The sequence below is a fragment of the Notolabrus celidotus genome, chromosome 15 (assembly GCF_009762535.1).
Source record: "Notolabrus celidotus isolate fNotCel1 chromosome 15, fNotCel1.pri, whole genome shotgun sequence".
In the NCBI taxonomy this organism is placed as follows: domain Eukaryota; kingdom Metazoa; phylum Chordata; class Actinopteri; order Labriformes; family Labridae; genus Notolabrus; species Notolabrus celidotus.
This window is the reverse complement of record NC_048286.1, coordinates 28055753-28080161: the sequence shown is the minus strand read 5'-3', so window position 1 is coordinate 28080161 and position 24409 is coordinate 28055753. Positions and strand designations below refer to the sequence as shown.

Genomic DNA, 24409 nt, shown 5'->3' with positions numbered 1-24409 from the left:
GACTGAACAGTAAAAGTGTTCCATAGTTTGTAAAATTTTTTCCTTAAATGTACATTTGTTTTAGCCTTAGTAAAAGTGTTTTGCTTTCCAAAATGTAAATTTGTCTCCAACTTTGTAAAAGTGTTTCATCTTCTGGAAATGTGTTTTGTCCTTCAGGGCCACCGTGCACTTCAGTCCCCACTGCATGAACAATTCCCCACAGGTAAGGAAGAGGAGGGGGGTCTGGAAACAGCAAGGGAACAAAAAGATGTGAGGCAGGGAGAGAAAGAGAGGACATCCTCTGGAAACATGAGGAGTTTCAGAGCAAAAAACCCAAAACACCCCCTCTCTTCAGGCAGCTGATATGTTACTGAGCAGCTTTTTAACCAGCACATGATTCTGATAAACTGAGCATTGTTGAAATGACATGGCACTGTGAGCAGCATGGTTAAAATGACATTTATCACTTCCATTTACAAACTCAAGTGTGAATTCAGTTGTCTATGAACGTGGACAAAAGGAAAAATAGCACATTATTTTGTATTCAAAGATAAATATAGTTCAGCTCACCATTTCTTGAAGACCTTTCTCATGGCAGACATTTTGACTTGTCACAGTAGAGAAACCACAGGTGGAAACAATCTTGGTAATGAAAGCTCAGCTCAGTGAACAGACTCATTGATCAATGTTATCAACCACAGCTGTGTGCTTTTGTCCAGTGACGCGCCAAAATGTCTGTGAATGCATGAATCATGTTAACTCTGCTTTGTCCCGATTGGACAAGATTTCTATATAAGGTTGAATGATTTCATTATTATCTTTCAGAATAAAATCAAACCTCATATCTCAGATTAACGGAGTAATGGAGGAAAACAAGATTCTAGCAGCTCTGTGAGGCTGTAACTTGGGCAAACAGCCCCTTGAGGAAATCTTCATCAGTATGCAAATGTCCTCACAATTACTGTGCACAGTGCAGAGTTTGGACCAAAGATCTGTCTCATTTTGCTGGGTTACAACATTCACATTGTATATTTAACACTTAAAACAAAGTAGAGCAATAAATGAGAATGCTGATACATTTGCGCCTGCAGGTGATCGCTGTTAAAAGTGATGTTTATGACAAGAAAATAGAAACCTCAGGAAAGCAGTGCCTTAGGTATGGAGCCCCTGAAGTCCCACAAAGACGCACAAGATAATTATAACCTCTCAAACTAGTTCAGATGTGTATTGTCAACATACAGCCAAATGGAGGACACTAATTTAATCAAGTTGTACTTGATATTATAGCTCCTCTTGTGGACATGGTACTGTTATGAGAAGAAATCATCTGCTTCGCTTACTGGAAGACAACAGGCTCAGCCGGAGTCTTTCTGACAGACACGCCCCCTTATCAAACATCACTCACTGATTGGACACTAGCAGCTCAGACTTCTCTGAAACTTCACATCACCTGAGTTTAATAACGGTGAAAAGACAGAGCTTAAAACATTCCCTAAGATCATAAACGTACGTTAGATTCTAAACAGTCAGTATGTGATGAGCTGAGATTAAAAAGTGTTTGATGTGAGTTTTAAACACAAAATACTGAACATAAAAGCAAAATCATAAAATCAATATAACATAGGATTACTCCCAAGTTTTATAGGCCTATCTGTTTGTTTATTTCAGATTCACCGTTTAAAAAATAAAGTCATTGGGCAAATATCATAGATAGAATAGAAATATTCAAGCAAAATAATTGTCGTGGGCACAAGATAAAAGATATTTTTTGGGGGGACTTCCGGGGCTTGGTTCTTAGGACATATATGCACATACAAAATAATGCATATAATAATAATAATAATAATAATCTTTATTTCTATAGCACTTTTGGTAACAAAGTCACAAAGTGCTTGACAGCAAAAAATGCAGAAAATTACAAAGCAAATGAAAAAAAAACAGGAAAAACAGGACATCAGAATGCAGAAAAATAGCCAAGTTTAAGGGGTTTAGAAAAGCCTTTTTACATAAAAAGGTTTTGAGCAAGGATTTAAAAGCAGTTAAGGTTGTGGACTGTCTTATTGGTAACGGCAAGGAGTGCCACACTCTTGGAGCTCTTGCTGAGAAAGCCTGGTCCTCTTTTGTTATAAGGTGGGATCCTGGTACATCCAGCAGAGCTGCATCCACAGATCTGAGAGGCCGCCCAAACATACAGGGTTAAATGATCTCTTTAATAGTTTGGATCCTCTCCATTTTACATTTTAAAAGCAATCAATAAAATCTTAAAATTAACACGATAAAAAACTGGCAACCAATATAAGCTGGCGAGGACAGGAGTGATGTGTCAGTATTTGGTTGTGCCTGTTAAAACCCAAGCAGCAGCATTTTGAACCAGTTGGAGTCTGTGGAGGGAGCTCTGACTGATACCTGTTAAAAGTGCATTACAGTAATCTAAACGAAAGGAATGATCCTATTTGGGAGATTTGTTTGAGGTGGAAAAAGTAGGATTTAACATTATATAGCACATACTGTGCAAGCCAGATAATGTTCAGCATCTGTTGCTTACAATAATGTCAAACTGTGATGCAAAAATATAAAAATCCACAACAAATCAGTGACCCATACATCATATAAAAATATATAAAGCACTGAAAATGTTCCGAATGAAGCGTACACTTACACTGAGGATACTGTTTGGGTTGGAGTTTGTTAAATTGAGCTAAATGATGTGGTAGAGCTGACCTCGTCTGCAGCACATCGTAACCTAGTTTCAGTTCTGGTTCTCCAGCTGCTTCCTTATCAAATGGGCCGAGCTGACCCGCATTACCTGTAGGTTACTAAAACAACCGAACTATCCTTTCAAGTTACACAGCTAGCAGACTAAAAAAATACTTTGTAAAGTTTATTTATGCATGACTTACAAGTTATGCTCCTGATAGAGACCTTTTCTGCTTAAAACCCTGCTGCTACAGAAACTTCTCTCTAAGATTCTTTAGTGTGCTGAATACTGCACAATGTTGACTCACAGAGGAACTGAAGATGAATCATAAAGGACTCTTTCATGTGAAATAAACAGGAACTCTTAATGAAATGTCTATATCATCTGCTATCATATGCTTTTAAGACTCATTCTAACTTCAGCAGTTTAACAGCTCATCTCACATAACTGAAAATACAGAATGCAGAATGTTTCTTCAAAGGACTGCTCAGATTTTGCGCCTGCTTAGCCTCCGCTAATGACACAAAAAGATTAAAGCATGCACAAAGGGTTAAATGCTCCTAAAACTGTGCTGCCAAGCAAATAGTATATCTGTGTGCCAGTTTTTTTTTTGTTGCATATATTTACATTAGTTGTTATGGATTCATTTGGGGCAAAATGTGCCTCTATGTGCAAATGGGCCTCATTGCAAAAACTGTCAAATTCACTGACAGCCTCATTCGGAGTGAAACTTTGATTGTGTCTTCATCTCAACAATCAAATACTAAAGAGGATCAAACTGCTCAGAGTTGCAGACTTTATTGGCATGTTTAAGCAACTTTCATAATGAATTGGACGTTGAAACGAAGCAGATAGTGTTGGCCATTGATGCAAATTCTCGATGCTATAAGCCGCCACAATCCTTTTAAAACATGTACTAACACTTCAAATCATTATTATTACTCCTTAAAGCTAGGGTTGGTAGTCACGGAAAACTAGCATGAATTTCAATGTAGCATTTCCTCAGGACTCCGTCTAACCCCTCCCCCCCTCCCCTCGAAGCTCCTCCAAAACGATGCCCCCACTCACATGCTCGAGCGCAGCTGCTTCGCGACCATATGATCGTGACTGATTCAATTGTGTTAAAAACACAAACAAACATGGCTGTTGTTAGTACTGACAACTCACAGCGAGAGGGAGAGAGGAGGGACGGGCAGGAGAAGTTTTTCATTCATTCAAACATTGATTGTTGCTTTGTTGGTTGGCGTGCTTACGGCCGACAGTCACCGGTTAGTAAAGCTCAACGTGTTCACGAATCGGCTCGTCATCCCTACAGCGTCCTGATGGACGCTATTATACATCTACGTTTTCTGTAGGACTTACTAAATGTCATTAATTCTTTTGCTTCTCAGAGCCCCTGTGGTGAGAGCTTTTTAGACTCTGATCTGGACTACAGTCCTGAGCAAAGCACCTCATCGGGTCAGAGGGGACCCGAGAGGGGCAGTAAATAGAGGCAGGGGAAGCAGAGGCAGGGGACGGGGAGGAGTGCACGCCGGGGAAATGTACGTACACGAGGCGGGCAGAACGACAGGACGGGATTTGATTGGTTTCATAAATTGGACCCTAATGGCCGTGATTGGTTGGTGTTTTCCCAGCTGTAGATAGCAGCTTTTTTCGCTCTCTTTTTAAGAACACATTATGTTTTGATTGCCATCGGGACATAAAGATCATTTTAACCAGTATAAAAAAAAGTGTATCTAAATCTGACTACCAACCCCAGCTTTAAGTGTTTCATTATACTCTGATACAATCTTATAAAAGGTTTGACTTTGTTTTCATTTCAAATGTTTTGACCACGCACGCATTCTCATTCTCATACAGGCTGTTTATAATATTCATTACCATTTTAATATTCTATTTATCTGCTACAGGGAAATAAAACTTCAGATGCATTTAATTTTCCCTCTGAATAAACTCCACAACACTACACATTAAACAAATATCACCATGACCTAGTGTCCACCTTCCTCACTAATATGAATTCAGCCTAACACGATACATGGCTCGCCTCTGGCAGCATGTTTTGCCTGAACCTCTCTGACACTGTATCTGAAAAGCTGCTCTGCTCTCCTATCTCATTACTGAGCCGGGCGCTGTCATGTGCCCATGTGTTTGGCACAGCTGTTTAATAGGGATCAGAGTGGTAATGTGACTGGCTGAGAATATAATGAATAATCACTACGCCCCTCCAATTTCCACTCTGCTTCACAGAATCCCTTTCTGCATATTGCATTGTGAGTTTTTGTCCTTGTGTGCACATGACCAAGCATTTTCCACAGATTGTCATGATCGTGTTGTTAAAATAAGATTTGGATTTCAGACTTGCAGAGCTGGCTTGTGATGTGACAACATTAACAGCCACAAGACGCTTGTTGGCAATGCTTATTTCAAGCCCTGCAAACTCCTGTATCATCACAGAAGGCAACAAACTAATGTATTCCTTGAACTGCAGGATATCAGTTTTCTCCAGTGTTAAGGCAAATTTATGGGTGCCCGAGTCGGACTTTAATAATGCCCTGACGTTCACCCCACACAGATAAAACCGTGTTAACTTGGTGAAAAGATAAAACTGCATGTTAGGAGAGGAAAGGAATAAAAGAAAAATGAAGATAACGGAGGGGGGAAAGTAGAAGAAAATGAAGCTGTGAGGGGCAAAAAATGGAAAAGGTCATAAGGAGTGAGGAGAGTGGGAGGGAAAAAGAGGCCAAGATAAAGACATTAGGATAGTAGTGAGGGAAAAGCAGGCAGCCACATTGGGAGCCACTGTCACTGTTCCTGTGATAACCTCCCAGTGTGAGGAACACTGGCTCGTCTTTGACCCATTTGTAATGATTAGCATACAGCCTGTCAGGACGCCGCCGATACCGAACGGCTTCTGTCTCACGAGCAGATACCGTGTCACTATCTCTCTCTCAAAGAACACACTCTCCAGAGAGCTGTATCAGCAGCTTGTTACTAAACCTGTGTATGTGTGTGTAACTGTATCTACGGCGGCTGCTCCTTGTTTCTGGAAAGTGCCTCATCTCTCTGTGTAAGCGTGATGGCTGAAGGAGGCAGTCAGTTCCATATTCATGAAACAGCACCCGGGCGGTTCTTATCAGCTCGGTTCAGCTTTGTGGCTCCGTGTTGACACCATAACGCTACGGCCGCCTGGCCGGCAGCACTGAGGCAGCGTGCATTTAATACCAGAGGAAGCCATGACCGGCAAGAAGAGGGGGAGAGAGAGAGGGAGGGAGGAGTGCAGAGGATACGAGGAGAAGAGGTGTGTTAACAGTGCAGGATGTAGAGAAAGGATGATAAGGAGAGAGAGAGAGAGAGAGAGAGAGAGAGAGAGAGAGAGAGAGAGAGAGAGAGAGAGAGAGATATTAAGGTAAGGTATATTAGAAGAGAAGAAGAAGGATGTCAGGAAGACATTAAACCAGAGCAAAACCAGACACACATGATAGACAGAGCTTGGATGTACTGGGAGAGCAGACCCCTCTGTTAGAAATTAGAGAACTAGGTGAGCAGCAGCTCCAGCAAGAGCAAGATTACAGTAAAAAATGAAGAAAAGAAGGTGAAAAGGAAAATTAGGAGTGCAGGAGTACATGACAACTGTGAGAGATGGATTGAGAGATACAGTTAATACAAAGAAACAGACAGAGGAAAAAAAGTGCAAGCGTGGGAGCCTGGGGATCAGAACAATAACTCCCTTCCTGTCTAAAATTAGTCTCATTTTTCACCAACTTCTCTCTCTGTAATTGTGTAATGTAATATGCTGAGCAGGGAAGCTCCTGGGCTCCTGAGGGACTTGACATGATGAGAGCTGGAGACGCCTTCTGCCTGCTAGCAAGGTAAACACAGACGCACGCGAAGATACACCCACACACAGAAACATACACTTACAACTCACACGAAGAAGACTTTCGGGCATGCAAACAACTGCTTGACAGATGGAGAACTTGTTAGCAAATGCAGACACGCGTATGTAAAAAGAAAGACGGAAATGCATCCTGCAAATACACACACACACACACACACACACATGCTGTGAGCCAGAACAAATGAGGCAAGAGCGAGCAGAGTGTGCACGCTAATTACGTCAATGAGGTCCAGGGCTAAACACTAATCTACAGCAGAAAATAAATGATGATGCTTGCTCTGCTCGGCGCCACCTCACTGGAATTCCTCCAGAGTTGTTTGGCTGAGTCAGATGGATAAAAAAAACACAAGAACAAAAAAGCCATATCAGAGATTTTAGACAGGAAGTAAACACCCACCTGTGAGAGAAGGAGTTCTTGGACAGGTTCAGGTAGGAGAGGTCAGCGCAACAGCCTCGCAGCAACGCCCCAAACAGCTGGCAAGAGACAGAGACACATGGCTAGAGTTATGTTCACTACAGAGCATGTGAGTGTGTTGTATAACAGTTATTTTGGCTCTTGAATGCAGCACAAATGGTTATAGTGGAGATTTAAGTTGACACAAATGCAGTCTCGAGCAGAGTTGAAAAAAATGATGCCACTGGATTTCGTTTTTGGCCAAAGCCTCCTCAATAAAACATCCCCAAATGTATCATGCTGGCATTATAGACAGCACTAAAAGTGAGAATGTCACAGAGGCCTGATGCTGCAGATTTGTGCTTGTGAAAATGGGACAGAGCAAAATGAGATCCTACAGCTGGTCAAATCAGGACACAAAGAGTTTCTGTCAGGATTTATTTGATCCTTTATCGGGCCATATGGTTAAGCTTCAGACAAAATCATACCATGTTTCTTATTGCTGTAAGAAAGCCTAAGCCATCTCATCCAAACGTGGAGAGTGTTTGGAATACAAGGTAAACGTCACATCATGACGTCACACGACGTCACACCTGCAGAAACATCAAGTTTCTGTAGGTGTAACAAATACACAAACCTGTTGTGACTTCTGGTTTCCTAATCTGCTGTTTGAGATGCTTCTTTATATCTCTGTGAGAAAAACAGGAAACCATGAAATGTTCTTCATCATAGACTCTAAACTGTGGCGTCTCAGTTTCACTGGGAAACTCTGATAAGGGGATTTGGCTAAAGCAGTCATTGACTCGGTGTCTAGACTTTGGTATCAGCTGTGTTCAGTGGGAGCAGCAGTGGAGAGCTGGGCTTTGGTACATTCTGTGTGTGTTCAATTTTTAAGAAACTTCATACAGTACATCTACTAAACTACATTTCAGTGTGGAGGTTTTAATCCAGTGCATTTGACTGACAGCATTTAGGGGCTTGTTTCTTTTCTGAACCTAAAAGCCTCATTTGACACGCTAAGGAAATGCAATTCATTGTGAAAGACCGGACCAATAGTTTGTAGCATTTTGCAGTTGGGAGCCTTAGCTTCGCTTAAATGTTATCCAACCCAAGGTCAGTGCAGGGCGTGCTTCAAAGACCAGCAGCCTGTTGCACCGGCTGTGTCCTAAGTTAGGGTGTAAAGCCCACACTAAAAGCATACGTTGAAACGAATTAGTTTGTAGCTTAAGTTGTGTCAATGTTTGGTTTCACCACAGAAACGTCAGGTTCATCTTAACTAGTAGACCGCAACGTCCAAATTAACCAAAACCTTGTCGCAGATATGACGTTTACACTTCCAGCAGCCAATCAGAGGAAAGCACCAATGTTGATGCATTGTTATCTTTCGTGCCTAATCCTCTCGGAACTGACCAACAGCTGAATCAAACTAAAGTGGGGTGATAACTATAGCCTAAAGCCTTAATCTACAGTGTGTATAATAACAGTGACATCGAGTGATGAAATTATCAATTACAACATATGTTAATACTCAGGAGCGCAAATCTTGGTCATCATATTTTTCCAAAGGATGTTATCTCTCGCAGATATTGCGTTGCAGATATAATCTAGCTGGGAGAACCCTCTATATATCCTCATCCTCCTCCAAATCACCCCACCTTTCAAAACAACGCTCCTAGCAACCGGTACGCAGGAATTTACACCTACTAGGAGCCAAGTGTAAGAATTAAGTTGTAACTCAGGCTTACCTTGGAACTATCTCAGCTGGTGCAATGCCCAAAGCGTTAGTAGAGTGAAAACTCCATCCTAAATGAGAAATTGCATTCAAACTATAGCTACGTTTGAACTGACGCACCGCTGATGCAATAGGCTGCAGATCCCTAACATGAGAACATGTGTAACTGCAGAGTGAGGCTTTACATTGCCAGTGAAAACTACACTCTGATCTGTTCCTCACATTTCATAACAATGAGACATTCAGTTTTCACAAGTTATGTACATTCAGTCAGACAAGTCACGTTTTAATGTTATGTAATGATTATCGCACCCGTGGTTGTTTGTGTTTGCCGTCTCAGCACCAACCTCATCTCTTTTCGGTTAGATTTTTTACATGCAGAAATTAAGGAGCGATGAGATAACATCTTAATCCCTGAGTCAGGGCCTGCAGGTGTCTGCTGGTGTTGTGGTGGTGGGGCTGAATGTTTGAGTGCAGCACTTATGCAGGGCAGCTGTAACATTGGCAGAGACAGAAAAACATGAAGCTTAAATAAGTCGCCAAATTGGAGGGATACGTTTGTCATGTCACTGTAAGAGTGACCCGTGTCAAGTGTGAAATCAGTGCAGCTCCAACTGCTTACTCGTAGGAGTCGCTCCATTCATCATAATTTCATGATGTCCTGTTTCAACATAAATGTTGAAATCAAATCTTGAGTTCAAAACAAAATAAAACTAATATCTGTAGCGACGCTGACAGCTCTGTGACGTTCAGCCTTAATAAGTTCTCTCAATGACAGTGTTTCACTTCTGGTATCAACCAGGTGTGGTGTTCACTTGGGTCAGCATTTTAACGTGTCATGTTAGGATGTTTAACACAAAGTACAGCAAAGGCTGATGGGAGTATCGTTAGTTTTGAAGGGGTTTGGTTATAAATGGAAGTATTGTACCTGAGTATCAGTTTCAGTATTGATGATGGTGTCATGTTAAATATTGCTCTCATTGAATCGATGTGTTTCTTGGTAAGTGATGGTGAATTTTAAAATCTGAATGTAGAATTTGAACTTTCAGTGAGGATGAGCGCAAAAAACTGAAGTTCTAAGAGGATCCGCTTGAGGCTGGCACCGGCAGTACCGGAAACCACTTACACACCAATTAAAAACAAAAAGCCGAAATAGCAGAAATAAACATGTTTACAGCCTGGTACAAAAGACGAGTGTAGTCTGGATAGCTCATTTCTCAATCGGCACACACTGTACAGGGGGTATATTTTTTTCTAATGCTGCAATTTCAGAGAAATTTAGATTGTGAGTCTTCCAATGAGAGGCACAGCTGACTTGATTGGCAGCCGGGAACACTGTAGCTGTCAGTGAGGAGGCACAAAGCCCGCCTCTGTTCGTCACAATCGCTCGACCGCAGCAATATGGCTGCCCCCGTCGATTTGCCTCAAAACAGCGCTTCAGAAACAGATGGGTGACGTCACGGATACTACGTCCATATTTTGCACAGTCTCTGGTTACCATTCAGAGATAGAGATGAATGTTTAGAAATAAAAATGATATTTAAATCAGCTCTGGGTTACTTGGACAATAATACTTGAAAATACCAGACTTGTTCTTTAATGCTGTGGTCCATTTAAGGGTTAATGCAGCTGAATGCTATATTGCAGAAAGGCATCATATTTCTACAGACCTTTGAGGGAATGTACAGAAAAAGCTTGTCTGCCAGAATGAGTCCACTAATTCTCCATAGCAGGAGCAAATAGGCAATAAGGAGTGTAACTGTTTTACACTGAATCAAAGTGGAGCTGAAAGCAAACCAGAGAAAAAGGAATTACTTACAGTCCTCTCCTTTATAGAGAATATCCATCAAATGTCAAGTTTCACATTAAAGAGGAAAAAAAAGCTGCTCAAACTTGGTGTAGGACATTAAGCATCCTGTCACCTGCAGTTTCCCTGTGTTTAGAATCAATGTAGTATCATTCAGCAGTGCAGCCACTCATATATCATCTATCAAAGGAGCACATCCAATCACCTCTCCTCTCACGACCACATGGCTCCCTTTCAAACGTCAGGGTTATGGAATATGGAAAGCACCAAAAGTAATACACAGGAATTTTCTGACTAATTAATCTTGAAATAAAGATGATAAATGTGTGTTTGTTGGACAGGAGAAGGCTCCAGGCTGAAATAAATTGGCATCAAAACCCAATTTCTTGTGAGCCTTTAAGTAGAATCTCATCACTCGAGAGAGGTTAAACTATCGGACAAATCAATTTTTCCCCGGCAGAGTGATCCATCACGCAAACTGACTAATCGACCGTCGTCGGTACATCGGCACAGATTAAAACAGGAACTTATTAATAATTCAATCCAACAGGCCAGCACTAAAAAAGACAAATTCACCCTCAGACAGTTTCTCTCCACAGGAGAAATGACAATTAGTAAAACAGGACCTGAACACGCCGTCACAAAGAAACCACTTTTGGTCTCAAGGGTATTTCATTTTGAAGAGAAATAGAGAGAAAAAAGTTGTAGCAAGTTGCAAACAAAGCAGACGAGATGCAATGATTCTCATTCGTGCACAAAATTCAATACAAAATTCATGGCCCACATTTACAGGGAGGAAGGAGGTGGATAGGTTTCATGAGGTGGACCATCCCTTCCTGAAACAGATACCTGGCTGACATGCTGCCTGCTCCTTAGGGTTTAAAACTGCTGGAGTGAAGTACAGCAAGAATGACAGCAAACACACGCACAGTTAACTACAGGGGAGTGTTAAGGACAATGCCCTGGTGGAACTTTCAGATCCTTTTATTTATTCAAAGTATAAAGGGAGGAGATAAAAGAGCTGCTTTTACCAGCTTAATAAGTCAGAGTCTGTGTTTATGCCCCTAAGCTGTGGAACTCTCTGCCTCTGGACATTAAAACGGCGAGCTGTCTGGGTGTTTTTATAAGTAAACTTAAGACTTACCTTTTTAATCTAGCTTTTAATTTGGAGTAGTTTGTTTTTAGCCCTGGGCTGCATTATTATTATTATTATTATTATTATTATTATTATTATTATTATTACTTTAATCATTATCATTTTAATCATTATCATTTTAATCATTGCTTTAACATTTATTTTATTTATAAAAAAATATTTATTTATAAAATGTAATTATTTATTTATCTATTTATTTATTGTGTTCATCTGATCTTGTTAACTCTATCTTATTTTTAACTTTTCTTTCCACTCTTACTTATTTTATTAATTTTACTGTATTGATTTTCTTTAATTTTGAAGTATTTTATTTATAATCATGCATTTTATAATTTTACCATTGCTGTTGTTTTCTGTAAATGGTAAATTGACTTGTGATTTTCTAGTCTTTCTGACCACTCAAAGTGCTTTTACACTACTCGTCACGTTCACCAAATCATACCCATTCACTCACTGATGGTAGAGGCTGCTATGTAGTGAGGGACCATCAGTATTAGTTGAACTCATTTGTTCACATTCACACACAACAGAGGGAGCAATTCGAGCTTCAGTGTCTTGCTCAAGGACACTTCGGCATGTGACTGCTGAAGCTGGGATCGAACCTCCAACCTTCCGAGCCACAGCCGCCCCTGTCTCTCTGTTATTGTGTGAAGCACTTTGGGCTGCTTGTTTTTATGTATGAAAGGTGCTATATAAATAAAGTTGAGCTGAGTTGAGTTGAGTAAGTTTAAAGTTCGTATGCTTCTTGACTTAATCTCTGTTTTGATACTATTTTTGGTTTGCAGCTTTTAAAAACAACCATTTATCACATTTACATCCTGAAAACTGCCTTCATAAACAAAGAGACTGAGAGGGAGCATATGCATGAATGTAACCCAGCAGTGTTTGTAATGTTACCTCATTGATATTAGGCTCACTGTCTTACTGTTCATTCTGCTGAAGCTGCTTCAGAGAGATATTAAATTACTGCTAATGCAAGCTGATCGTTCATCTGCTCGTGGTTCAGAAGCAAAACAGAGGGCTGAACTCTTTGTGATCAGTTGACAGAAAGCACATCATCAAACAGCGGAGCTTCCACGATGATACCTGGCTGCCCGAGTATATTTCTGACTACCCAAGTGCATCCACTTACTCTTACATTTTGTCTTTTATTTCTATTCCAACAGTCCCCCACGATCAGTGAACTACATGATCTTTTGTTGCTCTCTGCCCCTAGTGTCTGATAATCAGCAACTTCTGCTCACTGAGGCTCTGCAGGTGGGAGCAGAGAAAAAGAACTCCTTCAGTTCGTTGCTCCTGCTTATGCATTGACTGAGGTGTGATGTCTCAGGTTAAATATGAACCTTCTCATGCCGCTGCGTTAAAGTTATGTGCAGCTGGTGGCTGGCTGCTGATGCCATTCTGCACTATCTTAGATTAGGATCATTGTGAATGATGCCATCAACAAGTCCTGCCCACATGTAGATCAATATATGGAATGAAACACTGTGTTATTTGGACGCCTTTATGGATTAAGCTGATGATAAATACTGTCCAAAGATCAGACTCATAAGAGAAGCTGGAGGAGGCAGAGTGGGATACACTGCTGTGTGTGTAAAGGTGGGAAAGTCCTCAGTGTGGTGTGTGTGTGTTGAGCAAATTGAAATAATTTGTGAACCCACATAAAAACAAGTTGGAGAGCAAATTACAACTTCATATAACCTCACCTATTAACAGAAGTCCGATGTTATAAGGTTATATAAATAGGATTATATATTTCAATATTTTCAATAGACCCCAGTCGCCACTTCCCCCGCCATGTCATGCAGGAAACACTGAAAGGGCATTTATAGTGCTGTGTAAAACAACACTCATTAAAGGTATCCAGTGGGGATGTGCATGTTCTGTTGACTCAACAATGAAACTTCACCACCCTCGCTAGTCAACATCAGAATAACAAGCAGAATGAAGCATGACTATAAGCAAAGGTAGGTTTGAGGAGATTTAAAAGCATCAGTGAAAATTGGTTGAAATCTCAAACTTCAAAGAGATTTATTTTTATCATAAGATGAAATATTGCACTGCAGTATAGTGACTTCATAATTGGGGTGGGACATGGGACATTTTCGAATGCTTGAATATTCGTTCACTTGTTAAAGATTGAAGATTTAATGCAAAGATTGTCTCATTTTAAAAGAACAATTTTTCATTGTTTTTACCGGTGCCTGGTTGTAATATGGTATTCCCGCCAGATGGTGGCTATAGAGCGTCTTAAAGCTGTTTGAGAACCGCAGTAAGTAACAGTAGGAGAATAATTATTTGAATAATCGCCAAAAAGATACCAATGATTCATGAATGTTATTTTGGCTTGAAATGATTTGAGTGTGAGGATTTTTGTTTAGGGTTCACAGAAGCTTACCTTATCTGCCTTGCCAACTTAATATTACATCCTTTAAAGCCCAGTTTGTCAACAATATTGCGAGAAGATGATCATGGCAGCCTTCAAAAAGTGATTGAATGTTTGGCTAAGCGTCACTAAACAAGAAAATAAAGTGCAACATGTGCAGCAAAGACATTCATCCAAGGGGGAAGTATCCAATATGATGAAGTATCTGCTTCAACATGGAGTGAATTTGAGGATAATGCACAGTATTTGATGTGCTGCGGTCTCCTGTTCACAAAAACACCTTGGCCACAGTTAGCAGTAGCAGCTTTAGCAACATCTTCTCACACTCAGGTACAAAACACAGCTGAGCACAGAGTCGCATTTATATAAGGTAAACAAATGTCTACATATCTGTCACACATGTTTTTGTGAGATATGAACTCTGCTGCACGACTCCTCACCTGCACCCGCTCCCATGACCACATCACGTCCTCCAACAGGCTCCCCGTCCCCTACCTACCGGATACAGTTTAAAATCCTCCTCCTCACCCACAAAGCCCTCCACCACCAGGCCCCTTCCTACCTCACTGACCTCCTCCACCATCACACTCCTTTCCATAGCCTGTGTTCCTCACACGCCAACCTCCTGTCTCAACCTCACAGAATCAAGCACCAAACCTGGGGGAACAGAGCCTTCTCCATAGCCACCCCCACCCTCTGGAACTCTCTCCCCACTCATATCCAAAACTGCTCTGACCCTTCAGCTTTCAAATCTCTTTTAAAAACTCACCTTTTTAAGTTAGCTTTTAATTTGTGATTGTACTGTTGTTTTGTTTTGTTTGAATTGTGTTCCTTGCTTGAATTGATTTTAACCATTGTACAGTGTCTGAGTTTTGGAAAAGCGCTATATAAATAAAATATATTATTATTGTTATTACTATTATTATATGAGTTCAGACAGTTCAAGGAGACTCTGTCATGATCAGATCACTTTAGTAATGAAGGGCAAGATGAACAAGGAGAACAATGTCATCTGTAATTTTTGTTGTTGATCTATCCTCATAAGACGGAGTGATGTTTGTTTTTACAAAAGAAAGGAACAAAGACATTTCATTTTTAAAAGCCTAAATGTCCCAACAGTAAAAGCAGGCTAACATTTGTTTCTTAAATATTCATACTTATTTTATTCCCCAGAAGTAATGGGATCAAAACAAACATCACCAAGAACTAGAACCTGATGTTGAATTCATAAAATAGGAATGGTACACAGCCCTAGTAGTGATGTACTGTCAAAGCAGCAAGAAGTGGACATAAACTCTAAATATGAGCTCAGTTTCAGATAGCACTTTTCACCAACCACTACATTTTGTAGAAGGAGGAATGACACTAAAACCATCCTAAGAGCTTAAACCTTCAACATGTTTTCTCTGAATCTTCTGTATTCAGGGTGAGCCAGGAAGAACTGCCATCTCAGCAGTAACCAGCAGGGGCAGACACATCCGAGCGTGGTCACTGAACTCTCTCAGAGAGAAAGCTCTGTCATCCTTTCAGCTGTTAGCGTTTCTGCTAATGCGGCAAGACAGCGTTTTTGTCACACAGGCAAATATGCTAAAATTAGACACAGTTAACACAGACCGAGTCATTCCTCTGAAGTGACAAGGATGTGAATACATGCATGAAACAAAAGGATCCTGTATGCTGTTGAAAATGTGTATCATTTGTATAATTCATAAGAGGATATACGATTGTATAGTAGCTCCTTCTAAGAGCTTTTAAAATCACTCAAAGCATTTTGCTCAGAGGAGGAAGACTGTGACTCAACTGAGCTAACATTGTGTTTGTGTGTCGAATGATTCGCATTCAGGACGCTTCCCCCTTTCCTCTTTCTTGGCCTGAATCCCATCCTAGAGATGAGATCAGACAGCGATGGGAGGATAGTGACTGTAACAAAGATGGGGAGTACAAACCGAGTCCACAGTGCAGTCTGTTCCAGACAGGTCCAGATGGACCAGGCAGTTGGGCTGGGCCAGGAACAGATACAGGTTCTGCAAGGAGAGAATAGGACGGCTGTTCAGAGAGGAATATGAAATATATATACATACTTAAAAATATATAATGTATAGAGAGGGTTTCAATGCTTCTGGAAGTTTCCTTGTGTAAGCTAATGTAAAAAAACAGATCCTACATTGGAGGGAATTAGATGAATGAGAAAAAAACTGTTAGTAGTAGAGAGGTTTCAGCTGATCACAGTGCTGGGGAACTATCTGAAAATCCAACTTTTGTTGAGTCTGTATTGTAGGAAACTCTTCTAGAGGACAAAGAAATTCTCCAAGCAATTCCACAAGAAGGTGTGGATACAAGCAAAGTGCTTAACCTGTCACAGCCTTGTGGGTGAGCAACGAAGAAAGAACCACCTTGACAAAACACATCCAGAATGAAGTTTGCCGGGAGACAAGTAGGAGACATTGAAGTCTGCTGCTGAAAGTTTTGTGGTTTGATAAGACAAGACGAGAGATTTTTTCCCCCCATCATATCATCATAAACATAAGGCTCCCCAGTGTGGAGCATGATGGTGGCAACATCATGCTGTGTGGAGACTCCTCTGCAGTGAGCTCTGTACGGCTTGTGAGGGTAGAATAAATGCAAAAAAATACAAAGACATCCCGTTTGAAAACCTTTCTGCAGGTTGCCTGGAAAAAAATGCTTAGGCTAAAATCAGTTTTTCTAGCAATATAATGAGCCCCACAAAGCACAGAGCCAAAGCTGTACAAGATAATGCAACAGCTCTGATATCCTGGAGTGCCCAAGTCCGCACTTCAATTGAATCCAGGGTTTGTTGCTGGATTTGAAAATGCTTTTCACTCGCAGTCCCCTGCCTGAGAAGTTAATGTGCAATGTGCAACAACAATGTAAAGTCAAAGCTTTGTAGCAACCTTTCTTTACTGTGGACTAGAAGTTTTGAGGAAGGCTTATAGCAGAGACGTTCTAAACTAAATGTTCAGCAAATTTTAGCTAGATTGACAGAAAATTGTCAAAAGAATTCAAATGAATAGGTGTGTGGTGGAAATCTGAAAACGACACACTCAAACAACGATGATTTGTCTTTGTGAGCTTTATTTAGGCCTTCAGTGAGCTTCGCAAAGTGTTCAGCTGACGGAGTGATCTGACAAGCGAGACAAGGTCTGCACAACTGATCAAGAGTGAAGATTCAACGTGGTATTTATCGTCTTCAGAGTATAAGATGATCTCATAGTTTAAGAAACCAAGAAGCTGCAAGACAAACCAGAGAGCTTTTTTACGACCTCTACCTTCGTGTCACCTTCTTGACCTCTCACTCCCTGGTTTCCCCTTCAGCCATACATACAGATAACAATATCCAAATCACAGAAGGTCTGTGCGTATGTAATCAAGCTTCAACAAAAATTTGAGTGAAAATAAACATCCAGAACTGTGAGAACACATGATTCAAGAACAGCTTATTTTCCAGTTCAGAGTATTTCTCAGGACTGTGTGGGCGTGGCCGATAACTCTTTGATTGACAGGTCAAGAGAGAGTTCACAGCCTGCATGTTTGAGCCGCCTGACTCCGAATCTAAAGACATAAAAACTCCAGTATCTGAAAATTATTCATTTCCAATGGTCTCTGAGTGCTGAGTTACAAAATACTTCAGAATCAGGACTTATATCATTTATTAGATTTATCACTTCGTAATCTCCGGGGCATTAGGATCATGGGACGCCTGGAGCAGCGGAGGCTGAAGTGTAGTATGTGCATGCAGAGGAGCTCGGCTCCGGGTATCAGATGGAGCTGTTTAGCTAAACTCTGAGCTGTTTGAGTAAAGTTAGTGAACCAGTCCTGAGGGAAATGAGCGGAGCATGTGCAGGACTGCTTTAGCCACTCGGCTGCGGATTAACTCAACCGTGTCACAAAGTTTCCCCAAATCCACCACAATTAGGGAAATAGAAGAATGACAACAAGCTGTCATCTTCACCGGTGGATGTGAAGACAGAGACAACGCACACGAGCACAGCAGTGCAAAGAGCAGGGAGAAAGCTATTCAGACAGATTACAGGCGGTACGTGATTAGCAAACAAGCTAACAGCTGAAGGCTGATTTATACTTCTGCGTCAAATTGACGGCATAGCCTACGCCGGGGGTCCACATAGCTCCTGTACCTACGCAGAGGCCTACACACTTAGCTGACGTGCACTTCCTCTGAAATGTAACTACGCATAGAATCGGACCGCAAGCCCTGTGATTGGTCTGCTTGGCTGCTTTGTGTTTCCCACATTTACAGCACTTCCAGGATCCTGGACATCAGCCGCATATCGGCCGTGTATTTCATCTCCTCCTCTCTATTCTTTCCTGTAATCATGTCTGTATGATAAACAGCCACATCTATCAGCTGTAGATTAACAGAGCACGCTCTGAATCACTGTGGCAAAGGAAACAGAGATCGTAGCGAGGCCGGAAGGAGGCGACCAGCTATCAGAGAGACCACACTGCCCACAAGCGTTTCGGTGGAGAATTGCTGCGTGACACGGACACATCGACGCACAAGTATGTGGGGCTCATGTCTGCGTCAGCCTCTGCTGCGAAGGGGCAATGCAGAAGTATAAATCAGCCTTAAGGCAACACTGAGGGGAGCTGGCTGAGACGTCAGGAGACAGTCTGAGCAGGAGCGGTGTTTGTTTTGTTGAACATGTGCGCAAGTGACTCAGCGTTTTATTTCTGATTGGTTGGATATTTATTACGTAATAAAAATCAGGTTAAACCAGCCCCCTTAAAACCCAGTGTGAAAACGTGTTAAAAAACTTGATTGAAAATATTTGAAATCCATCGTTTTTAGTATCTACACATGGTCTGAAATATCATTGGTAGAAAGATTTTGTTGATTTGGGTTCCCAGGGCCTTTAAAGTATTATGCAAACATTAGAAGTTTGTCTCCAGAGGATTAATTCTTATAAGCACTGCTTATGTGTGTGTGTTTTCTTTGTGTCTCTTACTGTGGCATCCTCGCCAGACAGAACCCCAGGGTTCTTGCTGAGGTCAAGATGCAGCAGGGAATTGGAGTAGTCATCACTTGAACACAGCGCCTGGGACAGAGTAACAACACCTAAAGGAGAGAAAAAGAGACGAGACAGAGGGGGAGAAGAAATAACAAGAGAGGGGATAAGGATAAACAAGTCATATGCATCCTTCTGTCATTTAATCTTCTTATAATCATCCTTTTTTTTCTCCACCGGGCCAGTTAAACGCTCTCACCACGACTTACAAGCAGCTGATGCAAACTTAACTTTATAATGGAAGAGGGTGAGTGAGCTTGCTGGGGGAAATAATTGAGCAGAAAACCACTGAGTTCATGTAACAGGCCTGCATCAAAACAGCTTTTGGAGGAAGCCAGCCCCCTTTTTTTCCTCCTGTATCCGAGTATCTAAGTGTCCCCTGAAAGCCGGCACAAAGGAAAGTCATTCTCTCAAATCAGATCACTACACAATTACACCCACAGGCCCGGAGGAACCCCTCATTAAAATCCTCACCCTGTAAAGCTGTGGCAAAGCACAGCATGCCATGGCAGGCTGGGAATTAAATATAGACACAATATCAACAGGGAGAAAAATCGAGCAGCAACAAATAACAACAGTGTACAAGCAACCTTTTTTCTGTGCTGTGTGCTCCCATATATATCACTAACTACCGTCTGCAGTTAAAGGATGTGTGTTTCTCCTCTTCTGTCCGTCAGGGGTGTAAATGGAGGAAGACATCAACTGCATGAACCACTCTGAATCTGGCAAAGCGCTAAGCCTTTCATCCCTAATTTGTAGCGATTAGCAGGGAAATGAGGGGAAGAGGGGTCAGGGTGTCTAATCCCCCCTCCATCCATCCATCCATCCATCTCTCAGCTGCTCATTTCTGCTGAGGCTTGGAAACTTTGAGAGGCCGTCTGACCTGTGAGACGCTGTCAGGGTTGTGTGATAAATCTGCTTATTAGCATGTCTGATCACATCTTAAGAGACACAGATATGTGGCTGAGGCCTAAATGTGTATCCGTGCAGCTTGTGTCGGCATATGTGTAGGTATTTTAGAGACAGACGCACCGAGGGGGAGGGAGGGGAGATCTATAAATATTCAACTAAAAATGCTCAGCCCCTGCAAAGTCACATCAACACTCCGCATTCAAGGTCAGCCCCATCACTGCATTCCCCCTGAATCTCTGTGTCAACCCCACTGTCTTGCAAGTCCTAACTAAGTCCTAAGTTGATACATTGACAGGGGATTTAAGGTCTTCGTTACAATCTGCTATTCAGCTTCCTAATTACAGTCAAACAATCTTTAGTCATACTGTCCAATGAAAGCAGAGAGACGTGATTAACTTTGAGAAGAAGCTAACCAGCAAACTGTGACTGATCCGTCCACTGATGACATTTTCACCTGCTTATCTCTCCCATGTTGCCGTCATAGAGGCTGCAGATCTGCTTATTTATTCATTTATTTATTTATTTATTTATTTATTTATTTATTTATTTATTTATTTATTTATTTATTTATTCATTTATTTATTATCTAGTTCAAATTGAGTCACTTTTATTCTATTTTATTTATTTATGAACACATTAATTTTATTCTTAAGTATAGCATCTTATTTACTTTGAATGGTTTAATATTTTAGTGTTTTATTATCTTACAAATTTATATTTATTTGTTGATTTTAATTTCCTGTGTTGAGTTTTAACATCTTATTTTACCTCCAGTGTTTCCTCAATAAGATATGAAAGCGTTTCCTGAGTTCGTTCAGCAACTTATTTTTTATTTTTTCATTTTATTTGTATTGTTTTTATTACTATTGTTGCATATATTGTGTTCTTAACCTTAGGATTGTGGGGTGGGATATTTTTCTTAATTTATTCTATTTAAAAAAAATTTTATGTACAGCACTTTGTCTTACAATGTCCTTGTATGAAAAGTGCTTTATAAATAAAGTCTGGTTGATTGATTTATTCTATCTTGTTAGCTTTCTTTACTGAGCTGCTGCTGGTTAAACCCAACTTTCTTCAAAACTCATAAACAATCGGGATTGATTCTGAACTGCAAGAGTGACATCAGGAACAACCGAATCACACATCTCATCAAATCAATCTGCTGAAAGGGTCCGGCACACTCAGTTAATGAATTCACCTCTTACTGTTGACAATGTGACAAAAGCGTTTCTGCTAGTGTGGGTAACAACATGGAGGATACAGTCAAGAGTTGCTTTAGTTTAGTTGCATAGTTTCTTGGTGTTGTATTTGGCTTTGAATTCCTGTTTGATTTTGGAGATACTACCTTGTGTTTTACTTCCTGTGTGTATTAGTTATCCTTTTGTCTTCCTTCATGTCTTGTATTATATCCTCAATTTATTCCTAAACCACTAAAGACTCCTGTGATGTTTCACATACATGAGCAATACTTTGATTTCCGGTGCAATACCTCATAACCATGTGCAATATTGTAAATTATTCCATAACACGTTTTATTATTATATTCATCTACTACATGTGCACTCTGGGTTAGTCTAATTTAACTTATTTCATGTCTTTAAAAGTACTTCTTTACCTTTCTTTGTGCAGATAGTTTTTTTTTTTTTTATTTGGACCTTCAGATTTGTGTTTAGGTTTATATATTTATTGTCCTTACTGTCTTGTTACCAGTGTTCCATTCACCACGTCAAATTCCTTGTGTGTGAGAGCTCACTTGGCAATAAAGCTTTCTTGAATCTTGAATCTTGAATCTTTTGTGTTCTTGTGGTCTCTGTGGGTTTAGTATTTCATTTTGTAGTTTTCCCTTGTGTGTTCGGTCTTTCTTTCAGGTTTCCTGGTGTTGTTAAATTACCATTTCATGATGTTTGGTAAATCCCCTCATGTTTCTGTACACCCTGTGTTTTCCTGTGGTCTTGTCCTTGAGTTGGTTTTCACGGTTTCTTCTTTTATCTTGAAGTACATTCTCCTAGTCTGGTTTTACTTCCTGTGTTTTCCCTCCTTTGTGATTATGTGTCCTGCCTTCATTTTCATGTTGCCTTGTTATTCTCTACCCAGTGTGTGTGTATAGTCTCTGACTGTTTTCAAAAACCGCCTACTACACTAGCAGTAGCAGTGTATACTGATCGAGATCACAAGCAGTTGAACAAAGAGAATATTTAAAACATGCTACATGTAAAATGTAACCAGCCACTCGTAAGGAGCCTTTGCTGTCTTTCCAGCTACTCTCACCAAGATGTCCATCATTTTCTCTTTGGCGTGCTGCCTCTCAGCGCTGAGCGTTACAGAGAGCGAGAAGCCAGACTCTTCTACAGCTAAGATATATCTTAACAAGAGTGCAGATGTGTTTTTAGCTTAGCTTTGTAACAGCTATTTTTACATACTCTTTTCAAGGTTTGCCAACACTTTTGGCTTGAGTCACTCAATTTCAAGCTCTGTCTGTCTCATGCTGATGCTAATCTTACTCCAAATAAGAGAAAGCTACAGCTTAGTAAAAAAGAAGAATACAGATCCGATTCTCAATGAAAAATAGAGTTATATATGTCACTTAAATAAAGCAACACGTATATATGATGGATATCATTTCTGTGTTTTCAAACTTAGACTTGTTACTGCAAAGCTCTGGAGATTTGGGACACATGGAGGCAGAGGAGGCATAGAGCTACGAGGGAGGAGAGCTGGTATAAGGAGACGGAGGTTCATGGAGAGGAGACAGAAGCCGTGTCTCTCCTCTCTCATCATGGGCAACGTGAGCTCTCTGGCTAATAAAATGGACGGGCTAACAGGGCTAGCCAGGAGTTTTGGGAATGTAGCATGGTGTGCTTCACGGAAACGTGGCTGCATCAGAATATTCCCGACCACAACGTCTCCATTGACGGCTTACAGACTGTCCGGGCGTACTGGAATAGCACGAGAACACTGTGGGCCTCTGACCATATTATCTGCACAGGGAGATCTCACATGTCGTGCTGGTAGCACATCCCCCCTCTGCCAACCCGACTACGGCGTCCATCGTTCTCAACGCTGCCATAGCCAGACTCCAGAAAGACCACCAGAGAGCCCTCTTCCTGATCTCTCCGGGGACTTCAACCATGTATTTTATAAATAGCCTATTCTGCCTTCTGTACATACTTTTATTATCATTATTTTCATTTTATTTGTATCTATATCTTATTAATTACTTCTTCTATTAACATTATTTGATATTCTTACTTATTGTGTATAGGAGCAACTTTAATGACTGAATTTCCCTCCCGGGTTAAATAAAGTATTTCTGATTGTGATTCAGAAATCAGCAAGACTCCAGTCTGGTCTGTGTCTCTCAAAGTGAATCAAGTGTCTGACTCGGTTTTGTCTTTGCAAGGCAACAAACTTCTCTTCTACAGCTCCTCCAGAAATCATCATATAACCTAAATCAGATAAGTATCTTTATACATACATGCATTTAAGATGAAATGCAAGACTTTTTTTAATTTTTTAATTTTACTTCTTAATTTGTTCTTAGTATTTTGATTCCAATTATTATTATTTGTTTGTTTATTTATTTATCTATTCATTTTTTATTATTATTTACATGTGTATGTATGTATGTATGTATGTATGTATGTATGTATGTATGTATGTATGTATGTATGTATGTATGTATGTATGTATGTATGTATGTATGTATGTATGTATGTATGTATGTGTATGTATGTGCATGTATGTGCATGTATGTATGTGTATGTATGTATGTATATATATATATATATATGTATCTATGTATTTTTATACTTATTGCTCTTTTACCTTTTCCAATTATTCATTTTTTGATATTCACTTATTCATCGTATTGTAGTTTCACTATTCTTTATTTTCCTGCCTTAGTGTTCATCAATCTTTTATTTTAAATTATTATCACATATTGTTGACTTGGTTTTTCATTCATTTACTTATTGTGCTTCTTATACAAAAACATCACTTACTTGAATTGTTTGCATTGATCTTTTGTTTGTAATGTGTAAAAATCTAAATAAAAAGATCTTTGAAAAAAAGATAAAATGCAATACAATTTGCTATAATGGCTAAAAAGCTATCAAGAGCATCCTGCTGATGTATGGGTTTACATCTGCATCAAACTGATCCTCTTCACTCTGCTGTATTACTATCTGCTGGACAGACCAACCTGCTGCATGTTGTATTGTCTCGGATAAAAGGAATTGGGACACTGCACTAATTCCTACATAGGAAAAAAAAATCAGATCAACCACTTATGATTGTGACCTGATTATTATTTGGTAAATGGATCACGCTGTGCATGCAGGGGTCGCTATCTGTGAGAGTACATGCAAGCCAAAATAACCCAGTATCTGTGGAGGCAGGG

General features: G+C 40.3%; 1 protein-coding gene across 7 annotated transcripts in view; it reads right to left on the bottom strand.

Annotated features, from left to right (window-relative positions):
- Positions 1–24409, bottom strand: part of carmil3 (capping protein regulator and myosin 1 linker 3) — a 149534-nt gene that overhangs the window by 66173 nt on the left and 58952 nt on the right. For all 7 annotated transcript variants that reach the window (XM_034702400.1, XM_034702403.1, XM_034702397.1 and 4 more), the window contains exons 13-15: positions 19039–19148; positions 16000–16077; positions 6976–7052 (exon numbers count right to left, since the gene is read on the bottom strand). In XM_034702400.1, coding sequence (XP_034558291.1) covers positions 6976–7052; positions 16000–16077; positions 19039–19148 — 265 coding nt within the window. The remainder of the gene's footprint in view (positions 1–6975; positions 7053–15999; positions 16078–19038; positions 19149–24409) is intronic.